Here is a 20635-nt window from a genome sequence, read left to right as displayed (position 1 = left end):
TTAACTCTGACAGTATACAAATGAAACCAAATGGACCCGTTTGGTTTCATTTGTATACTGTCAGAGTTACATACTTGTAAATTGTTCAATTTAGACCTCCCAAAAGGAACCTAGAGAGTCTAGTTTTTGTTAAAGGGCCACTTCACCTCTGGTACAACCAGATCTTATTTTATTGTTGTTTGGGACACAATCAACACAATCCTGAGTTATTCTTTGTGTTCAATCTGTGTTTTGAGATATTTTTGTATTTCAGCTGTGCTAGTGATGCGTTTTGCATCATATGATGCAGCATGATGATGCAAAATGCATCATATGATGCAAAATGCATCACTAGCACAGCTGAAATACTAAAATATCTCAAAACACAGATTGAACACAAAGAATAACTAATTAGGATTGTGTTGATTGTGTCCCAAACAACAATAAAATAAGATCTAGTTGTCCCAGAGGTGAAGTGGCCCTTTAAGTAACTTGAAAAATAACCTAAAAACCAACGTGTAAAAGAATCATGGTAAAATGGTGTATCGTGATACAGCTTCGGAAGATATCGTGATATTGTGTTTTTCCATATCGCCCACCCTTCCTCTCTCCCTCCCTCCCTCTCTGCTGTAACAGCCTGCTGCTAGCTTTCATGCGGGACATGGAGGCTCCGCTGTGGAAGGGCTACCTGTACGCCTTCCTCATGTTCCTGCTGTCCAGCCTGCAGTCGCTCTTCAACCACCAGTACATGTACAGCTGCTTCACCGTGGGCATGAGGGTCAAGACCGCCGTCATGGGCCTGGTCTACAGGAAGGTAGGTGGGGCACGTCGGGACTACAGATCCCACAATGCTTTGTGGCTGACTAGATGCATTCACCATGGGCATGAGGGTCAAGACCGCCGTCATGGGCCTGGTCTACAGGAAGGTAGGTGGGGCACGTCGGGACTACAGATCCCACAATGCTTTGTGGCAGACAAAATGCATTCACCGTGGGCATGAGGGTCAAGACCGCCGTCATGGGCCTGGTCTACAGGAAGGTAGGTGGGGCACGGGACTACAGATCCCACAATGCTTTGTGGCTGACTAAATGCATTCACCGTGGGCATGAGGGTCAAGACTGCCGCCATAGGAAGGTATAGGGGAGCATCAGTAGTCTCACGTAGCCAGCCTGCTAAGCAGCAAGCTATATACTGTATGCTTAGACGACTTTGATTTATATTAGGATACATTTGTGCGACTGGAAAGGGGAGGCAGGAGGAGTCACATCCACTTCGCGTGATCATTCTAAGAGCTTCCGTTGCTCCAGACTGTATGACAGAAGCATTTGAAAATTGTTGGAGGCAATTGTCTGTCCCGCGAGACTAAGGAGCACACATGGAGTGTACACATTACTTTACTTATGGGAGGGAAGGGTAGGATCGCAAGTAACAGTGAGTATAGGGCAAAGTAGGGCATGAGATCCATCCATCATCAATAAACCGTGTGTCCATCAGAATCAGATCTACAGGACATGGTTTAGTTTAGATCAGTACACATTTCTCTTCTATTAAAAAAATCAAACCTCGGTTTGAAGTGGAGCGGTGAATCTGAGCAGCTATACCCTGTGTGTGTGCGTATATCTAGTCTACACAACAGTGCCCTTCTCAATCTGTTCCTGTCTGTCAGTAGTTTACAGTACGCTATTATTGCTACCTTAGGAGACGGTGGGGGAAGGAGCATTTCTTTTCCGTTCACCAGCGACACCGTCTCCTACGGTAGCAATAATCGCTTACAGTACTGTACTACTGGCGTGGCAAGCCCGCGCAACAGTGCCCTCTTCTGGTCACCCATTGTCATTGCAGATATTTATACTGGACGGGACAGGGCATGAGACACACAAAGCTATCCATAGGGAGCGCTGTTCCACCGCTCCAAAAACAATCATGTTTTATTAAGATAAAAGTGCTATTAGAAGAACTTGCAAGGCACAGGAAGCAATGGCTTGTCACTGACCTGTAGCATCTGTGTGTGTGAACCGCCAGTCTCTGGTGATCAACAACGCGGCGCGGCGCCAGTGCACTGTGGGTGAGATCATCAACCTGGTGTCGGCCGACACCCAGAAGCTCATGGACTTCGTGGTGTACTTCAATGCCGTGTGGGTGGCGCCCATCGAGATCGCACTCTGTCTCTACTTCCTCTGGCAGGTATAGTGAACTAATAAAATCATGTGAAAAGGAGATTCCTTGAGTGCTGGCGACTACTTCTTTCCTCATATGCTATTTTGAGCCGTGCACCTAAAAGCCTTCATCTAACTTGGAGTGTTGCGGGCTTTCTGCTTTGTTGCAGATACCTTTCTCTACTAGGTATAGTGAACACACTATAGCTATAGGCTTTGGGATCCTTTAGGACTCGGGAACGCATTGTTACTTTAACCATTATTATATGCTTTAACTATTGAAAAATAGCAGATATACAAGCTCACAGCGCGGCACCGAGTGCCACGCTGCGAGCTTGTAGATCTGCTATTTTTGAGAAAATTGTGAAAATGTGTGCAAGTCTTTGAATGTATTGACACGATTCTATAAAAGTCTTCTAAGCGTTTTTTTTTTTTTGGAAAACATATATCATCAGTGGTTCTCAAACCTTTTCACGTCAAGGACCCCCAAAATTACATGTATTTGGCCGCAGACTCCCATCTCAAAATATGTTGTTCCCTAGTAGGAACCCCCAGATTTGCGTTGCAAAAAGCTTGCTTTGAAAAAATATATATTCAAGGATTTGCTAAAGGTTTTTTCAATTCAACCCTACACACAGTACACAGTGGGCGGAGCGGCTCAGGACATACTGTAGAGTAGTGGCAGTCTTTGGAATCGCTATGTTCCAGGCAGGTTAACTCCCAATTTGTTCATGTCGTCCTGAATTACTGTCTAATTTATTTTTACTTATATATTCTTTCCATGCTCTCTCTCTCTCTCTCTCTCTCTCTCTCTCTCTCTCTCTCTCTCTCTCTCGCTCTCCCTCTCTCTCTTTCTGCAGCATCTAGGCCCGTCTGCCTTGGCTGGCATTGCCACTGTGATCCTAATTTTTCCTCTCAATGGCTTCATTGCCAAAATGAGGAGCAAACTGCAGGTGAGGGGAGGAACACTGGTGCACGCACACGCACACGCGCACGCGCACACGCACGCACACACACACACACACACACACACACACACACACACACACACACACACACACACACACACACACACACACACACGCACACTCTCAGCTTGTGGATTGGCTCTTTTGGCTATAATTTGTTGTCTTTAGAAGTATTTATGGCTATAATATTATGCAAGTATATAAGTTTATATGTTCTAATAAGTGGTTAAGAAAATGTCCCCCCTCTGTGTTTCCCCCCAAAAAAATGAAGTCCTTCTTGTGTCGTTGCTCCGCGTCTTTCCCAGCTGGTTCACATAGAGAGCTAGCGTGCCATGAGTGTGCATCTCCACTTCCATCTGCCCTGGAGAAACAACCACAGTAAATAAAGCTTGTTAAACCAGATACGCTCTTTGTTTACTCACTGCCACTCAAATACGCCGCGCTTGGCAGCACCTCCCCCGTCATTAGGAGAATTAGTAAAGACAGCCGTTACACTTGGCCTCCACCAACCATGAAGTTCGTAGGAAAAAAAAAGTGCAGAGGTTGCACCAGCAGCTACGTTATTCCTCGCCGCCGCCGCCGTTGTGTGTAAACATTTCAGCAGAAACATTTCAGCTGAAACGGCACAAAGGACGACGCTGTTGCCGTTTTTGCAGATGTTTGTTCTCTCTCTCATCCCTTAACTCAAAATCCCTTTTAGCATGTTCCTTAACTCAAAATCCCTTTTAGCCTGTTCCTTAACTCAAAATCCCTTTTAGCCTGTTCCTTAACTCAAAATCCCTTTTAGCCTGTTCCTTAACTCAAAATCCCTTTTAGCCTGTTCCTTAACTCAAAATCCCTCATATGCTGCATTCACACTGAGAGAAGCCAAGCTAATGGTTGGCTTGGTAATTCAATGTAATCTCTATGCAAACCATCTTTTAAAATGTACAAGCTTTTTTTATTTACTTAACTTAACTTATACCATAAGCAATTTAGACCGTGAACCCCTATACCAGGGGTTTTCAAAGTGGGTGACGGGGCACCCTGGGGTGCCGTGACGGCAGTCCAGAGGTGCCACGAGATAATTTGATAATATTTGGAATCCATTTGGGCACTTGAAAAAATATTTAGTATCGTTTTAAACTTAAGTACAAAGTTATTTTCAGTCAGTTCTAACCAAAATGGCTATAATCTCAACGTTTTCCTCACAACATCTCTAAAATATACTATAAATATAAGGTGCTGGGAGTGAAAATTATGAATATCACTGTCAGGCAAAAACCTTGTATCTCCAAGTTTCAAAAAGCCCTACTTCATCATACATAAGTGTCACACAATAGCAGATCTACTTGTAGATCGTCTATTTTCACTATTTTAAAATAATAACACAAAAAGAGAAGGTTTTGGACATACAAGGTTTCCACCCGACAACAACGATATAATGTAGGGGTGCCTCGGATGAAAAACAAAATATTCATGGGGTGCCCTGAGACAAAAAAGTTTGGGAACCCTTGCCCTATGGACGGGTTTCTGGTCCACTTTACACTGATAAGAACTAAATGCGTGCGCAGGGTCGGTACCAAAATTAGCCAATGAAACCAGAGCGCTCCCCAAAACAACAGGTTTGGGGATTGGAGGAATTGATTACACTAGAAGCTAGTCGGCGACCTGGCCAACTCGGAACAATGTAAATAGGGAATGAATGCCCCGCCCTTTAATGCAAACCCCATTATACCTGTTTTCATAGGACCCGTTTTGACCATTTGTCTGCCTGTGTCCATTTTTGCCCATATATGGAGATATCTGTATCTGTCTGTCGGTGTCCATTTTATGTCCATATATGGAGATCACTGCAGTTATAGTTCTGGGTCCATTTTATGCCCATATATGCCCATATATGGAGATATCTGTCTATCTGCATCCATTTTATGCCCATATATGGAGATCTCTGTATCTGTCTGTCTGTGTCCCTTTTATGCCCGTATATGGAGATCTTTGTGATTCTGCATCCATTGTATGCCCATATATGCCATATATGGAGATATCTGTTTATCTGCGTCCATTTTATGCCCATATATGAGATTTCTGTCGCTTTTTCAAACAATCGTGGGTCGGGTCGGGTTGAGGCCGAGCACTGCACTACCTGCTGCGGTGGGGAACGCACGTGCCGAATTTGAAATAGGGAATGAATGCCCCACCCTTTAATGCAAACCCCATGAATGCCCCACCCTTTAATGCAAACCCCAATATACCTGTTGTCATAGGACCCGTTTTGACCATCTGTTTGTCTTTGTCCACTTATGCCCATATATGAAGATCTCTGCACACACAGTACCGGTTGCGGAAAACTCTGATGTCAGACTTTATGCCCATATCTGGAGAACGCGCGTGCCGGTGGGAAGAAGGGTTCTCGAGATACGCGGATTACATACATACATACACATTCACAGAGATTTTGTGTTGACTCATGTGGCGTACGTGATGTCAGAGCCTTTTATGAAGTGATGTCACAATGACTCAGCGCTTGCGCCGATTTCCTCCGGAACAGCCTGATGTCAACAATCAGCTCCGCATAAGGAGATTCCGAACGTTTCGCGCCGGTTTCGGAAAACCGCAAGTCGGGTCGGGTCGAGGCCTGGCACTGCACTCCGCGCGGCGGCGGGGAACGCGCGTGCCGAATCTGAAGCCGGTGGGACGAACGGTTCTCGAGATACGCGGATTACAAACAAACAAACAAACAGACAGAGATTTGTCGCATTTATAGATAGATGATACAGTCACCTGTGCATTTAGTCTCAATGTTTGTAAACAAGAAACCCGTCTATACTATACGTAACTATGCCTTTCAATCCGGAAACCCCTTTTGGGGTAGTAGCCTCGGGATCCAGGCATTTCAAGAAGAAAAGCCTCGGTAAAGCCCCCAGTAATTACCAGTTGCCATGGAATTTTGGAGGCTCAGAGTAAAAGTAATCTGAATAAAGTATTTTTTTCTTTCACTCAAAATGACAACCGCGGCCATCAGTGCTTTTGTAACGGCTGGTAGATAATGATAATGGGCTTCCTGGTCACGTTATCACCCTTTGCATTTGGGGAATTGGAGTGTTTCTCTTCAGCCGCGGCTGCCCCATACAGTAAGCTAAAGTTGGATATAAAACAATAACCAAGGCGTCAAATGCATCGTGGGCACTGGGAGACATCTAAGAGTTTGACGTGTGGGCACGTCGTGGGCATCCAAAATGAATATCAAAAATATAAATATTAAATCAAGCCTAGGGTGCTAGAAAAAAGCCAGTGTTTTAATGTGAAAGTACCCCTTTTAACCTCAAAAAATCCTCCTCGTTTCTTAATGCCCCTCAGGAGGTCCAGATGAAGTTCACGGACGGACGGATCAAGCTGATGAACGAGATCCTGAGCGGCATCAAGATCCTCAAGTTCTACGCCTGGGAGCGGGCCTTCCTGGACCGCGTGCGAGGCCTCAGGGAGAGGGAGCTCAACGCCCTGAAGAAGTCCCAGATCCTCTACTCCGTCTCACTGGCCTCCTTCAACTCCTCCACCTTCCTGGTGAGGAAGTGGCTTCAAGTCTCACACCACGATATAGAGAGTGTTTTTTGCAGGTCTTCCAGTCCGAGTGTATCAAAAAGGCAACTGGGTTAAGGCAGCGGAAGCTTGTGATTGGTTGTGCGGAGGTGACGAAAGTCGGGGGGACGGAGATACACCTAAACCTAAACCTTAACCCTAACCCTAACCTCAGTAAAACTAACGCTGGTGAATGCTAACCTGGTGAAATGCTAACCTGCTGACCCTGGTGAATGCTAACCTGGGGAAATGCTAACCCGCCGACGCTGGTGAATGCTAACCTGGTGAATGCTAACCTGCCAACGCTGGTGAATGCTAACCTGGTGAATGTTAAACTGGTTGCTTTTTTGATACACTCGGACTGAAAGACCTGCAAAAAACACTCTCCCAACATACTATATCGTTGCTGCTGGCCAGATACGATAAGACAACGTTTTTGTGTTTTTTCGTAAATCAATGCCCTGCGTGATCATACTACAGCGTCACACAAAAGCATTTGGAGCTTCTGTCGATCTGCTACTTTCGCTATTTTTGAATTTTAATCCTAAGAAGTAACAGTTTTGGACACAATATCATTGATGTCGGGCAGAAACCGTGTACCACCATATTTCAACTTTGTATTCTTTTTCATTGATTAACGCCCTACTTTTTCCAGACAAGAGATATACTGTAGCAGATATACATAGCAGATCTAGCAGCATAGCAGATCTACAAGCTCACAACATTTTCTTAATTTTTCATTAAGAATAAATTATAATAAAAAAGGAATGGTTTTGGACAGTTAATTTTATATTTTTGAATTTGAATCCTGGGTGTTTTGGACACCCAACAGAGACAATAACCATATGTTGCTTAATATGGTTGTGAATTCAGTCAGGAATAATCAAATACATGCTTAGACACGCTGCTACTACTACTACTACTTGGATTGTGTGTGATGATAAGCAAAGTAGGCTAATGATTGCATTTCATTGCAGATAGCATTTTCCATGTTCGGGGTCTACGTGTTGATCGACGACAAGAATGTTCTGGACGCTCAGAAAGTGTTTGTCTCCATGGCTCTGATCAACATCCTGAAGACACCTCTGAGCCAACTGCCCTTCGCCATGAGCACCACCATGCAGGTGAGAGGAGAGGGATTCACCTCAAATTAATTTAGGCCTAGACTTATTGACTGCTTTAACCAGTGAAAAATAGCAGATATACAAGCTCACAGCACGGCACCGAGTGCCACGCTGCAAGCTTGTAGATCTGCTATTTTTGAAAAATCTTGAAAATTTGAATTGTGACCCGATTCTATAAGTGTCTTTTGAATCCTTCCAAGGTTTTTTGAAAAACCTATGTTGTAACCTATGTCAGCAATCTGGCCAGCCATTGTCAAAGAAAAGGTGTTTTTCACTTAAATGGAGCTCAGTTAGTCTGTTCTTGAGAGACTACTATGTCAGTGGTTCTCAAACCTTTTCATGTGACGGACCCCCAAAATGATATGTATTTGGCCACGGACCCCCATCTCAAAATATTTAGTTCCAGGGACCCCCCAGAAGCAAAATTTGAGTTACAAACGTTCGCTTTGAAAATATATATATTCAAAGATTTGCACACATTTTCTCGACTTTTTCAAAAATAGCAGATCTACAAGCTCGCAGCGCGGCACTCGGTGCCGCGCTGTGAGCTTGTATATCTGCTATTTTTCACTGGTTAAAGCATTCAATAATTCTAGGCCTAAGACATTTGCAACCCACCTGAAAAGGTATTTTCTGTTTAGCTGGAGAGACAGGGAGACACCAGTTAGTGGAAAAATACTCCATAGCAATGATTACTACCAGAAGATAAAGCTTGAACCTTTTCACAGAAAGTCTTTTGGGAAATCTGAGAAATCAACGATATTATGTACATTTCATTTAGTGAATGAAATGTTATTTTGTCTCATCTGTATGGCAGAGCATGTTATATAATATTCCCTATACAATCGGGGTTGTATTTGTTCTCCAAGCTCTGCTATTGAGACATTTAGATCATGTGTTTATGTATGAGATGACCTTCCTGTTTCAGGTTTGACACAAACTTTGACCTGTAGGTAACAATCCAGTTTCTCCCCTGAGCAAGCAGGCAGGCTCCATTAGCTCAGTGGTAAACAAAGAAAAGAAACAGAAACTCTAGTGCAAGAAATCCGGGCCTAAATCCAGGGTATAAAAGGAACGTTATACAATTACCAATTACAATCTCCCAAGTCCGACTCCCATGTGGCTTTTTTATATCGCCGACTTCCGAAAGCTATATTGCGAGTGTGTATTCATTCAACCTGCTGTCAGACATTCTTGTAATCACCCCCCTCACATAATCCCTCTGGCCATGGTAACGTGAAGATAATGACAGTTAGCGTTCGTAAGCTGTGTGTGGAGGTCAGCCTTCAGTGAGTGGAGCCGCCCGATGAGTAACGGTTTCTTGCGGTGTGACGGTTTGTCTTGGCGCAGGCCATCGTCTCCCTGAAGCGTCTGGGGAAGTTCCTGTGCCAGGACGAGCTCAAGCCGGACAACGTGGAGCGACTGCCTTACAGCTCCGGTAAGCAGAGAACAGCCGAGATGCTTTTACCACTTAAAGCCCCATAATGTACGTTGTTGAGCACTAGAGTCCCTCAGGGCTCTATGTACTAGTCACTTTCTGTTTTCGCCCCATATACCGGTACATTAACTCACTGACTGCGCCGATTAAAAATCGTCTTTTCTGCTTCACTGCAGTAGTTTTCTTAGCTTTTATGCAGCGCGCGTGCGTGCACGCCGGTCTACGGATTGTTGATTTAAAAAAGAAAACAGAGTCCATGTTATCTCTGTAAACAAATGAAAACCGGGTGTGGCCGTTGAGAACCGGCTATGCCCCGCCTACCCGGATCCGGAAATGGATCCATTTCCGATCCCAGGCCGGAAGTGCTTTTTACAAGGTGAAATAAATCGGAAACCGCATCTAATCAATTAAATGGTCTTCAAACTCGTCACTGGCGTATTGGACAGCCTCCAAAACTCGTCAAACCTTTCATATGGCAGTGGGTGAGTTGAATGTCTTCGCTGAAAATAGCTCACTTCAATAAAGGTTCGCTCAACTCGTAGGGCAGTCTGAGGGGTTTTGGGGTTTCTTGGGTGCGGAATCCAGCGATACATATGAAGAGAAATACACTCCTCACTCACTTTAAATAGGAGTCTTTTATATATATATAAAGAAGCAGCAGCTGCAGTAGCATTCTAACAAACGCGTTTCGGCACTATAACACTGGCGAAGGCCTGCGTGCCGAAACGTGTTCCTCTTCATTCGCTGAAAATAGCTCATCATCAAGCTCACAACACGGCTCTTTTAGAGGGATAGAGGATAGCTGGGCACTATGGGACACCAGGGAAACTCAATGTAAAATTGTCTATTTTCGCCCAAAATGTTAAAACATGCAATAAAATAATACTGTATAAAGTAGGCCTGATGTGAACATCACGCATGGTACATCATTATCAGACTTAATTTTATCTTTCAACTTCGATGCCCCAAATGGCTGGGTATGCAGGTTTTGTAAAAATTTGCAGCAATTGTATAAATATCAGACCTTAATTGTCGAATGTTTTTGAACATGTTAGTTTTCCCCAGAATATGGATGCTAGGGTTTAAGTGGTTAAGTGCCTGCCCGGTAAGCAGAGAACACTGAAATGCACTCATGCACTCATGCATGTACACACACACACACACACACACACACACACACACACACACACACACACACACACACACACACACACACACACACACACACACACACACACACACACACACACACACACACACACACACACACACACACACACACACACACACACACACACACACACACACACACCGCCCGCGCGTGCACGCGCGCGCGCACACACACACACACACACACACACACACACACACACACACACACACACACACACACACACACACACACATGTGCGAGCATGCATGCATGCTTTGAGTGCATACTCGTACGTACAGCTAGGATTTGGAAACGATCCGGGGCTTAGCCCAAAGCACTACAGGATTGCATTCAGGGCGGAGGGCACACGGCACACGCCGCACATTTTGGGTGGATTATTATTTTTTTTTTCTTTTCTTTTTTTACAAATCTCATTTTAATCTAACTAGCCCTTACCCGTTCAAAGATATGAGCTCCAAAATGATGTGCAGTGTGTGGGTTATGGGATGTGCACTGTGCATACAGTATATGAGGGATGGAAAGTAACTTTAACTGGTGCTTGCATGATAATATGTAGGAGCATCAATGTAAGAAATACCCGTTCCATTTAACGGCTACAGAGATACTGTGTACCGATCTGCATGATTTTGGACAACATCTGTAACAGGGCCAGAACACCTTGTCAAGCCAAGTTCAATAAAGTTTACATAATAATATACAGTATTATAGTATATTATTGGAGCATTTTATTTGACTGTGGCTGATAAAAACATTAAGCATTTAACCCTCCCGGGATCAGCCGTAATTTCTACAGCAACCAGAATCCCCACTGGAAGCTCCAGTCCACACCACACCCATAAAACATGTCTGCTTCCTCAGCAAAACCCACTGGACACTTGCTAAAGCCTACACACACACGCGCGCACGCACGCACGCACGCACGCACGCACACACACACACACACACACACACGCACACACGCACGCACGCACGCACGCACGCACGCACGCACGCACGCACGCACACACACACACACACACACACACACACACACACACACACACACGCACGCACGCACACACACGGCAGTGCTGCAGCATGACAGCCTCCATGCACCCTTAATTGCATGGCACTTATAGCAACATAATGATAGGCCACAGCTAATTTAATCAACACAGCATCAGTGTGCTGTGGCTCTTATATGTGGGGAAAACTATAATAATGTGTGTGTGTGTGTGTGTGTGTGTGTGTGTGTGTGTGTGTGTGTGTGTGTGTGTGTGTGTGTGTGGTGGAAAGTGAAGTACATTTACTCGGATACTGTACTTTGAGAAACTTTTACTTTACTTGAGTATTTAATAATAAATACATAATTGGATACTTTATACTTCTACAACGGTACATCTCAGAGGCAAACACTATACTTTTTTACCAGTGGTGGAAGAAGTACTCACATGTTTTACTTTGGTAAAAGTATCAACACCGCATGTAGAAAGACAACACACTGTTACAAGTAAATACAAAGATTTACTCAAGTAAAATGCAAAAGTATTGGCATCAAAAATATATGGCTGGCTAAGTGACTGGGAAGAACTGGTTGGTTCTGGTCTTGCGGAGCTGTCGCTTCTGTTCGCATGGATTAAAGTTCTCAGTCGCCACAACTGATTTCAGACATTTGGATTCCACAGAACAGTGGTTCTCAACCTTTTCAGGCATATTTTAACTGGGGACCCCCCATCCTGCACGAGCACTCGATCTATACATTGTGAAAGTAGCAGATCTACATGCTCACAGCGCCTCGCAATTTCACAGTTTCTACCTCTAATATTTGACAATTTGACTAATGTGTGACCAGAGCTACTAAAAAGGTATTTACTGTAAAGTCCTTAAATTGTCACTTTTGAAATGTGCAGATACTGTATGTTGGTCTGTTTACTGTTGAGTGAGAAAATAATGTTAACATTTAGCTAAACATCTGGGGACCCCCCAAAATAATTTGGGGACCCACAAGTTGAGAACCATTTCCATAGTAGAAGACATGCATGTCTATTGTGGAAGCACGTTGCACAGCGAAAAAACTGCCTCTCTACACAAGCTCTCAATGCATCGGCTGTTTTCAGTTACGTTTTTGAAGTGGTCAAACTAGCAATATTATGTACAGAAGCATGCATAAAATCTGCAGTCTGCAGATTTTATGCAAATCTGTTTCGGATTTGGATATTCCATACCTTGCACTGCGGCAATGGCGGCGGCTCTCTCTACAGGGAAGCGCTCAGGAAAACGGTCTATAACGATTCCACTGGCCTCCGCCACGGTGTAGTTTCTAGTTAAATAATACAAAACATACATTAGCTCTATTTAATACTTCAGCTATTTGAAAATGGCTGATCTACAAGCTCACAGAGTGTCGGATCGCAACATGTAGATCTGCTACTTTCAAAAAAGTCAATGTAGATTTTTACTCCTCAAGTCAAATGCAGTAACATTTTAAAAGAGTACTTTTATATTCTCTCTCTCTGTGTGTGTGTGTGTGTGTGTGTGTGTGTGTGTGTGTGTGTGTGTGTGTGTGTGTGTGTGTCGCACACTACCCCAAGGCAAATTACAGTGTAAGTGCTGTGTGTAACTATTTGTTTGCGGTGTGTAATCCAATAAAAAAGAAAACTATATTCAGAGCTTGTGAGAGCAAATGCGTTCATATTTCTCAAATAATCTGAAAATTCAGCTTGAGGAAAGGGATGGAGAGTGTGGTAATCAGTTCTGTACTTTTTTATTTTAGGAGACTTTGGACTTTGGAGACTCAACTACACTTCAAATACATATTGTACTTTTGACTCCACTACATTTAGGAATTACATTATTATTTAACAACTTAAATGCTCTATTTCAAATGTAGTGAAAATAGCAGATCTACAGTACAAGCTCACGACAGGTTACTGTGCATGAAGATCTGCTATTTTCACTATTGATATATCATTGTAACGTTGCGTTGTTGGCTGAAAAGAATCAATACAGAAGGAAAGAAAGGTAAAAAAAGAAAGAAAATGTAATTTGTACTTTTGAATACTTTAACTCAAGCACAAACTTTCACTCGTAGTTGTGTAATATTTCACCAGGAGTATCTATACTTCAACTCAAGTACTGAAGTGGAGTACTTTTCCACACCTGGTGATGGTAACCAGGCATGTGCACACATAGACATCAAAGGGGACTTGAGCCCCTGCCCTTTTATCCGTCTGTAAAAAAGTGACCATTTAATGCAGATTTTACTATGGTTATTAAACATTTTGGTACCAGCCCTGTTAGTCAGCTTCACCTGCTTCCGCCTATTATGGTTTACTTGTATGGTGAAAGAAATGCAAATGCCCTCTTTTCTAACTCTGCACCAGGCACGTGCACACATAGACATCAAAGGGGGCTTGAGCCCCTGCCCTGTAAAAAGTGTCCGCTCCAGACCAAGAATGCAGTTTTTACTATGGTGAAAGGAATGCAAATGCCCTCTTTCCATGCCACACCTGAAGGCAGTTTTGACAAGTTTTGCCTTGTCAAAACTCTCCTGAACTTGAATGCAGCATCTTATGTTGAAAGAATTGCCCTCACTGTGTAGAAATCCATGCCGTTGCGCCACATCTCCAGTATAGACTTGATTATTCTTAGTTTAGTGTGGTATGACACACTGAAAATAGCAGACCTCCAAGCTCACAACGCGTCGCAGCGCAACGCGTTGTGAGCTTGGAGGTCTGCTATTTTCGATATTTTCACCAAAACTGCCTCTAACATTCTCTGCACGTCCTTGATGGTAACGCTCACCACTCTGCCTCTCTCTCTCTCTCTCTCTCTCTCTCTCTCTCTCTCTCTCTCTCTCTCTCTCTCTCTGGCCCCGCCCAGACGGCTACGGGGTGCTGATGGAAGCGGGTACGTTTGCCTGGTCCAAGGACGGCCCGCCGTGCCTGCGGAGGATCAACGTGCGCATCAAGAAGGGCTCCCTGGTGGCGGTGGTGGGTCACGTGGGCTCTGGGAAGTCCTCGCTGCTCTCTGCCATGCTGGGCGAGATGGAGAAGAGGAGCGGCCACGTCTCCATTAAGGTAAACCCCGCCACGGTGCGTATAGGTCACGGTAAAGACCCAAACAATCCTCATTCCTCACACTGTAAAATCCTCAGTATTCGTTTAACTCTGAAGGGTGTACTCTTCAGTGTTTTACTGTAGCCTGGAAACTGGGCCAATCTGCCACAGCTACGTTGCCCCGGGCAGATTGGTCTGGCACTCCTCGGTTTGAATGATAGGCTAGTTTTACTGTGCCGTGATGTAGGCTGTAAGTGTGTCCTATATTTGCTCCTCAATGTTACAGTATCGCTTTATTAAGAATATAAAAAAGAAGAACCTCAGGTTCAGCCAACACACCAAGGACATTCCTGAAAGTTGTTGTCTACATGCAGAGACTCACAGTCATTTATTTCCCACCTCAATCTGGGCCAATAGAAATACAGTATTTTCTCTTAAAGCTCTCACAGACATAGAAAGATTCTCCCAACCTGTGACCTCATCATCACCGCAGCCATGATGCGTACATCATTGCACTTGTCTGAGAACACCCCTCTCTATCACAGAACTGTTGTTATGTTACTCGGTACAACTCCAAGTCAAGTCAAGTTTGTATGTTTCCGTCCATGTGACGCCTAGTGCCATCCGTAGCATTCTTGTGTAGAAACCATCCTTTCCTGTCCTGATATGTTGGTAATATTTCCATTTATATTGTTGTCCAGAGATGTCATTACGTGCGCATCCCGCATCAAAAACTCATTCAAGTCGCCCAGGGACTCATTCCATGGTCCTGGGGTCCCGGGGATGCGCCTCCATTGGAGTCCATGTTAAAATAATTTACCGGGTCGCGGTAAAAGAAAAACATTTTAAAATTCCACAGACACCACCATTCATGGGTGAAAGTATCCTACTTTACCCTACGTTAACACAAATACAATCCACGTAGAAAGTCTTAAACAGGCGATAGAAACGTCAATGTTTTGATTCCACCGACGTCCGACGCCATTTTGCGCGCCCGAATTCATTAGGGGCACATGTTTTAGTAGTTTTAGTAGTTCTAAGTTCAAACATTGGCCAAATTGTAAAATAAATATAAGAAATAGGCAAACATTTTGAAAATAGCCGATCTACAAGCTCACAGCGCTCGAAAACATTGTATTGAGGACTCATAAAACTTTTCTGGGACCCATTTGAATGACCACCTGTGGGTCCCGGGACCCATTACATTGAAAACCTAGTAACATCACTGGTTGTCAAAAGAGAAAAGAAACAACACAACAGTGGTCCATTCTGGACCTTGGGATTTCAGCCTCTGAGGTTCATGCTACCATTGTGTTTGTTGTCTTGTGTCGTCCTCCAGGGTTCGGTGGCCTACGTCCCCCAGCAGGCGTGGATCCAGAACGCCACGCTGAAGGACAACATCCTGTTTGGCCAGGAGAGGAAGGAGAGCTGGTACCACAGGGTGCTGGAGGCCTGCGCCCTGCTGCCCGACCTGGAGATCCTACCCGCCGGGGACGGCACCGAGATCGGCGAGAAGGTAGGAGGCTGTTTTAACGCAAATGTATGACCTGAGGCAGATTCAAAATTGTCTTCTAAATCCTAACAGTTTTCTGAAAAACGTATGTTGCTAGTAAGTGACTCAAAGAGTCTCCTACTGAGCCTCCTACTGACTGATGACCCGGACAAGTATTGGCTCAGGAATGCAACAAAAACAAGACAATCTCCATGTATTCGAGGCTTCATGGGCAATTGATCGAAAATAAGTACATTTTTAAGGGATAGTTCACCCCCAAAAATACTTTTTCTATTGATTACTCACCACATGGAAACTTGAATTCATGGATAGTTTTTGTTCTTTGTTGCATTCCTAAGCCAATAATTTGATAACAGTGGTTCCCTATGGAGACACAAAGAGCCTGCTTTATTCACTATGGAGACACAAAGAGCCTGCTTTATTCCCTATGGAGACACAAATAGTCTCCTCAAATTATTGGCTTAGGAATGCGACAAAAACTAAAACATATCCACAAATTAAAGTCTCCATGTCTCCAAGTCTCTTTTTTTGGGGTGAACAAATGTAACGGTGTGTCCACTCCAGGGCTTGAACCTGTCAGGAGGACAGAAGCAGAGGGTGAGCCTGGCCAGGGCTGTCTTCACCAAGGCTGACGTCTACCTGCTGGACGACCCCCTGTCTGCTGTGGACGCCCACGTGGGACAGCACATCTTCGACAGGGTGATCGGACCCAAAGGGGTGCTCAGAGACAAGGTGAGAGAGAGAGAGAGAGAGAGAGAGAGAGAGAGAGAGAGAGAGAGAGAGAGAGGGAGACGGTGTGGAACGCTGCATCATGTTGTAATGTCATGTGTAATGTAGACCTTATTAAAAATGTTTACAATAAAGAAAAATCATCATCATCATCATCATCATCATCATCATCATCATGATCGTTTTAATTCATTTAATTATTGATTGACTGGGCCCACAGGCCTGAGTTTGAGTATCACTGACGGACAGTAACAGATTTCCCCAAATAGAAATGTACGTACACATAGTGTACAAGCGCACACAAAGGAAAGAGTGACCACCTGGGAAACAAGGTCCAAGGTTTGATTCCCAGCCCTGGCTATGTGTTGAGGTGTCCATGAGCCATCAGCTGGGTGGTACATTTTTGCGGTGGCTATTAAAAAAATAGCACATATTCAATTTGTGTAATTATGTAATGCTTTAACTATTGAAAAATAGCAGATATACAAGCTCACAGCGCGTCACAGAGGCGTTATTGGAAATCACACCCGAGTTCTGGGCAAACCCTGCCCATGGAAGCTTTTGATTGGCTGAACTGGCGCTAGGGAGCGCTCCTTTTTGTTCGCTTGGACCACACGGAGGTGCGATCACTTAAACCTAACCCTAACTCTAACCCTAACCTTAACCTCAGTAAAACTATGCCTAACCCTAACCCTAACCCTAATCTTAACCTCAGTGAAACTAACGCTCCGAGTAACTAACCTGCCGATGGATGTGTAAACAAACGGCTCCGCCCAGAACTCGGTGTGATTTCCAATAACGCGCCACAGAGTGCCGCGCTGCGAGCTTGTAGATCTGCTATTTTTGAAAAATCTTGATTCTTTTTTGCAAGTCTTTGAATATATATATTAAAAGCGAACATTAGTAACTCAAATATTTGCTTCTGGGTGGTCCCTGGAACAACATATTTTGGTCCGTGGCCAAATACCTGTAATTTCGGGGGCCCTTGACATGAAAAGGTTGGAGAACCCACTGATTTAGAAGAAGTATTTAGAAGACATTTATAGAATTGTGTCAAAAATATCTACAAGCTCGCAGCTTGGCACTCGGTGCCGCGCTGTGAGCTTGTTATCTGCTATTTTTCAATACTTTAAGCAATTGTTGTTGATTTTCTGACATGTTATCTTGTTATTATAGTAATGTATTATCTGCTTATTGTAAGTCGCTTTGGATTAAAAGTGTCTGCTAAATGCCTAAACTGTAAACTGTAAACTGTAAACTGTAAGCATAAAATAATGGTTAAAGTGGTTAAAATCTAAAGTGACGCAGATTGGCGTTCAGGCCGAAATGGATAAACACTGAGGATTTGACTGTGTACGTTGTGCACTCATCCACATCCACACAGACACGCGTGCTGGTGACCCACGGCCTGAGCTTCCTGCCCCAGGCCGACCTGATCCTGGTGCTGGTGGAGGGAGAGATCACAGAGATGGGGTCCTACCTGGAGCTGATGGGGAGGAAGGGAGCCTTCGCCGAGTTCATCCACATCTTCGCCGGCACCGAGCGGAAGGAGAGCTCCACGCACGTGAGGGATAGGAGTAAGTCCTGCACCGTTAACATATCGTCACTGTCGGGCAGAAAGCGTGTATCTCCAAGTTTCGAATTTGTATGTTTTTCGCTGTAAATTAAAGCCCTAAATCATACAAAAGTGTCACACAAAAGTAGTGAAAACAGCCGATCTATAAGCACACAACGCCTCGCGGCGAGAGGCGTTGTGTGCTTGTAGATCAGCTATTTTCACTATTTTAAATCGTTTTTAAAACAATTGATAACAAAAAAAAGGAAGGTTTTGGACATAAAATGTTTCCACGCGACAACAGCGATATTTATTATTTTTGTCTGTTTTGTCCTGTCTGTTTGTATGTTATATATAGGGAAAAGGGCACAGGCCATGACCTGATGAAGATCTGAGCGATATATCGATATTATATCGATATTGTGATATGAAAGGTCCTCTGGGTAGATCAGCTATTGATTTTATTTTATTTAATTTTATTTTATTTAGAGTGGCCAATCATTTTGACCCCCCTTTTCCCTCCCCAATTTAGTCATTATACCAATTGATTCCTCCCCACACACATTTCTGTGTTCCCTGCTGTCCTACAGACTCACCTGTCAGGACCCCCCACCGGGAGGACATAGAGTCTTCATTTTACTCTGCCGTGCAACACTCCCTGCCGGCCCCAGCTCGTAGGAGTACGTGCAAATGGTCGATAGCGCCCTCTTTCACTGGTGTGTTTCTGTTTCAGGCACAAGGAAGTCGGTGTCTCGTCTCAGCATGACAGACTTCTCCATCGACCTCTCTCAGGAGCAGCTTATCAGGTATAATGATGAGAATGAAACATGCACACACGCACACACACACGCACGCACCAAAAGCTGAAAAACAAAAGTATAAGCCAAGGCAATTTCAAGCAACCTCAACCATCAGGAAAAAGTGATGGTTTTCCCTCCGCTTAGATTAGGGAAAAGTGATTTTAAAGCCATATGTGCGCGCCTTGCTAATAGACACGTTTGCACTATGGAGGCCAAATTGGAGGCGAGTGCGTTTGTATCAGCCATGTTTTGCTGTGAATGTGAACGTGTGAATGTAATGCATTGCGTTTGTGCTGCTGTGCTAGTTGTGACATGAGCAGTGCCAGTGTGCAGACCATGGAGGCCATCTCGGACTCGGAGCAGGACCAGGATGCTGAGGACCTGGGGAAACTCACCGAGGTGGACAAGGCTCACACAGGCAGGGTGAGTGAGGGCTGCAGCCAGCCAGTGTCACATTACACTACAGACCCCATCACAACTGGAAAATGACCCATTTTCCTTTGAGTGTGACATGGTCGCGCCATAGGAAACCGCAACCCTATGACAGTCTAGCACAGAGATTCTCAGCCTGTGTGTGGGTCGGTGTGTGTGTGTGTGTGTGTGTGTGTGTGTGGGGGGGGGGGGGGGGGGTGGGGGGGGGGGGCTTGTAGATAGGCTAATTTCACAATATTTATCTGTGGAACCGAAAATGTAATGCCTCAACTCCTACATTCCAAGTGCTTGTCAGGGTGGGGGGGGGGGGGGGGGGGGTCCCCAGTTGAATTATGAATATTTTGGGGTGTCACAGCCTGTGGTTGAGAATTACTGGTCTAGCAAACACATAATTAATATGGTAAGGTAACCGTAACAGTTGCAGACCTATATTTCTAATGCCTAACAGTGGAGACATACATTTGGGGAAATTACTACTCTTGCAAAATTTCTGCGTAATTTCACTGGAATTAACCATTTACGTAACAATTACTGTATCATAGACGTGGTGTATGTATAAAAATATATAGGACTTGGTACTCAGCAAAAAGTGGATGAACTGTATAAGTGCACCACCCTTAGGCACAGCAATGAATTACACTCAAACTGAACAGTTCGAAAAATGTGATTACAATGTTTACCTTGAATCAAATACTAAATACAAAGATGCAATTCTGGGAAATTGCAAGTGTGGTATCCTGTTTATAGTCTGGATAGTTAAAATATAGCTAAAATCTAAGAAGACATGGATGCTTTTTTTCCCTTGTTAACCCATTTAGGCCTAGAAATTATTGAATGCTTTAACCAGTGAAAAATAGCAGATATACAAGCTGTGCCGCGCTGCGAGCTTGTAGATCTGCTATTTTTGAAAAAGTCGTGAAAATGTGTGCAAATCTTTGAATATATGTATTTTCAAAGCGAACGTTTGTAACTCAAATTTTGCTTCTGGGTGGTCCCTGGAACTAGATATTTTGAAATGGGGTTCCGTGGCCAGATAAATATCATTTTGGGGGTCCTTCACATGAAAAGGTTCGAGCACCACTGACATAGAAGTCTCTCAAGAACAGACTAACTGAGCTCCAGTTAAGTGAAAAGGACCTTTTCTTTGACGATGGCTGGCCAGATTGCTGACA

The 20635-nt window shown here is 44.1% G+C and overlaps 1 protein-coding gene across 2 annotated transcripts in view; it reads left to right on the top strand.

Moving 5' to 3' along the window:
• Positions 1-20635, top strand: part of LOC308284242 (multidrug resistance-associated protein 1-like) — a 72953-nt gene that overhangs the window by 39502 nt on the left and 12816 nt on the right. For both annotated transcript variants that reach the window (XM_080724806.1, XM_080724807.1), the window contains 12 exons: positions 616-793; positions 2002-2163; positions 2996-3088; positions 6443-6646; positions 7639-7785; positions 9136-9223; positions 14259-14455; positions 15774-15950; positions 16512-16679; positions 18061-18253; positions 18965-19037; positions 19337-19454. In XM_080724806.1, the coding sequence (XP_080580932.1) occupies positions 616-793; positions 2002-2163; positions 2996-3088; positions 6443-6646; positions 7639-7785; positions 9136-9223; positions 14259-14455; positions 15774-15950; positions 16512-16679; positions 18061-18253; positions 18965-19037; positions 19337-19454 (1798 nt within the window). The remainder of the gene's footprint in view (positions 1-615; positions 794-2001; positions 2164-2995; positions 3089-6442; positions 6647-7638; positions 7786-9135; positions 9224-14258; positions 14456-15773; positions 15951-16511; positions 16680-18060; positions 18254-18964; positions 19038-19336; positions 19455-20635) is intronic.

The sequence above is a fragment of the Nannobrachium achirus genome, assembly GCF_963921795.1.
Source record: "Nannobrachium achirus genome assembly, chromosome: 4".
Lineage (NCBI taxonomy): Eukaryota > Metazoa > Chordata > Actinopteri > Myctophiformes > Myctophidae > Nannobrachium > Nannobrachium achirus.
The sequence above is the reverse complement of the archived record's forward strand: the minus strand, read 5'-3'. Positions and strand labels throughout refer to the sequence as shown.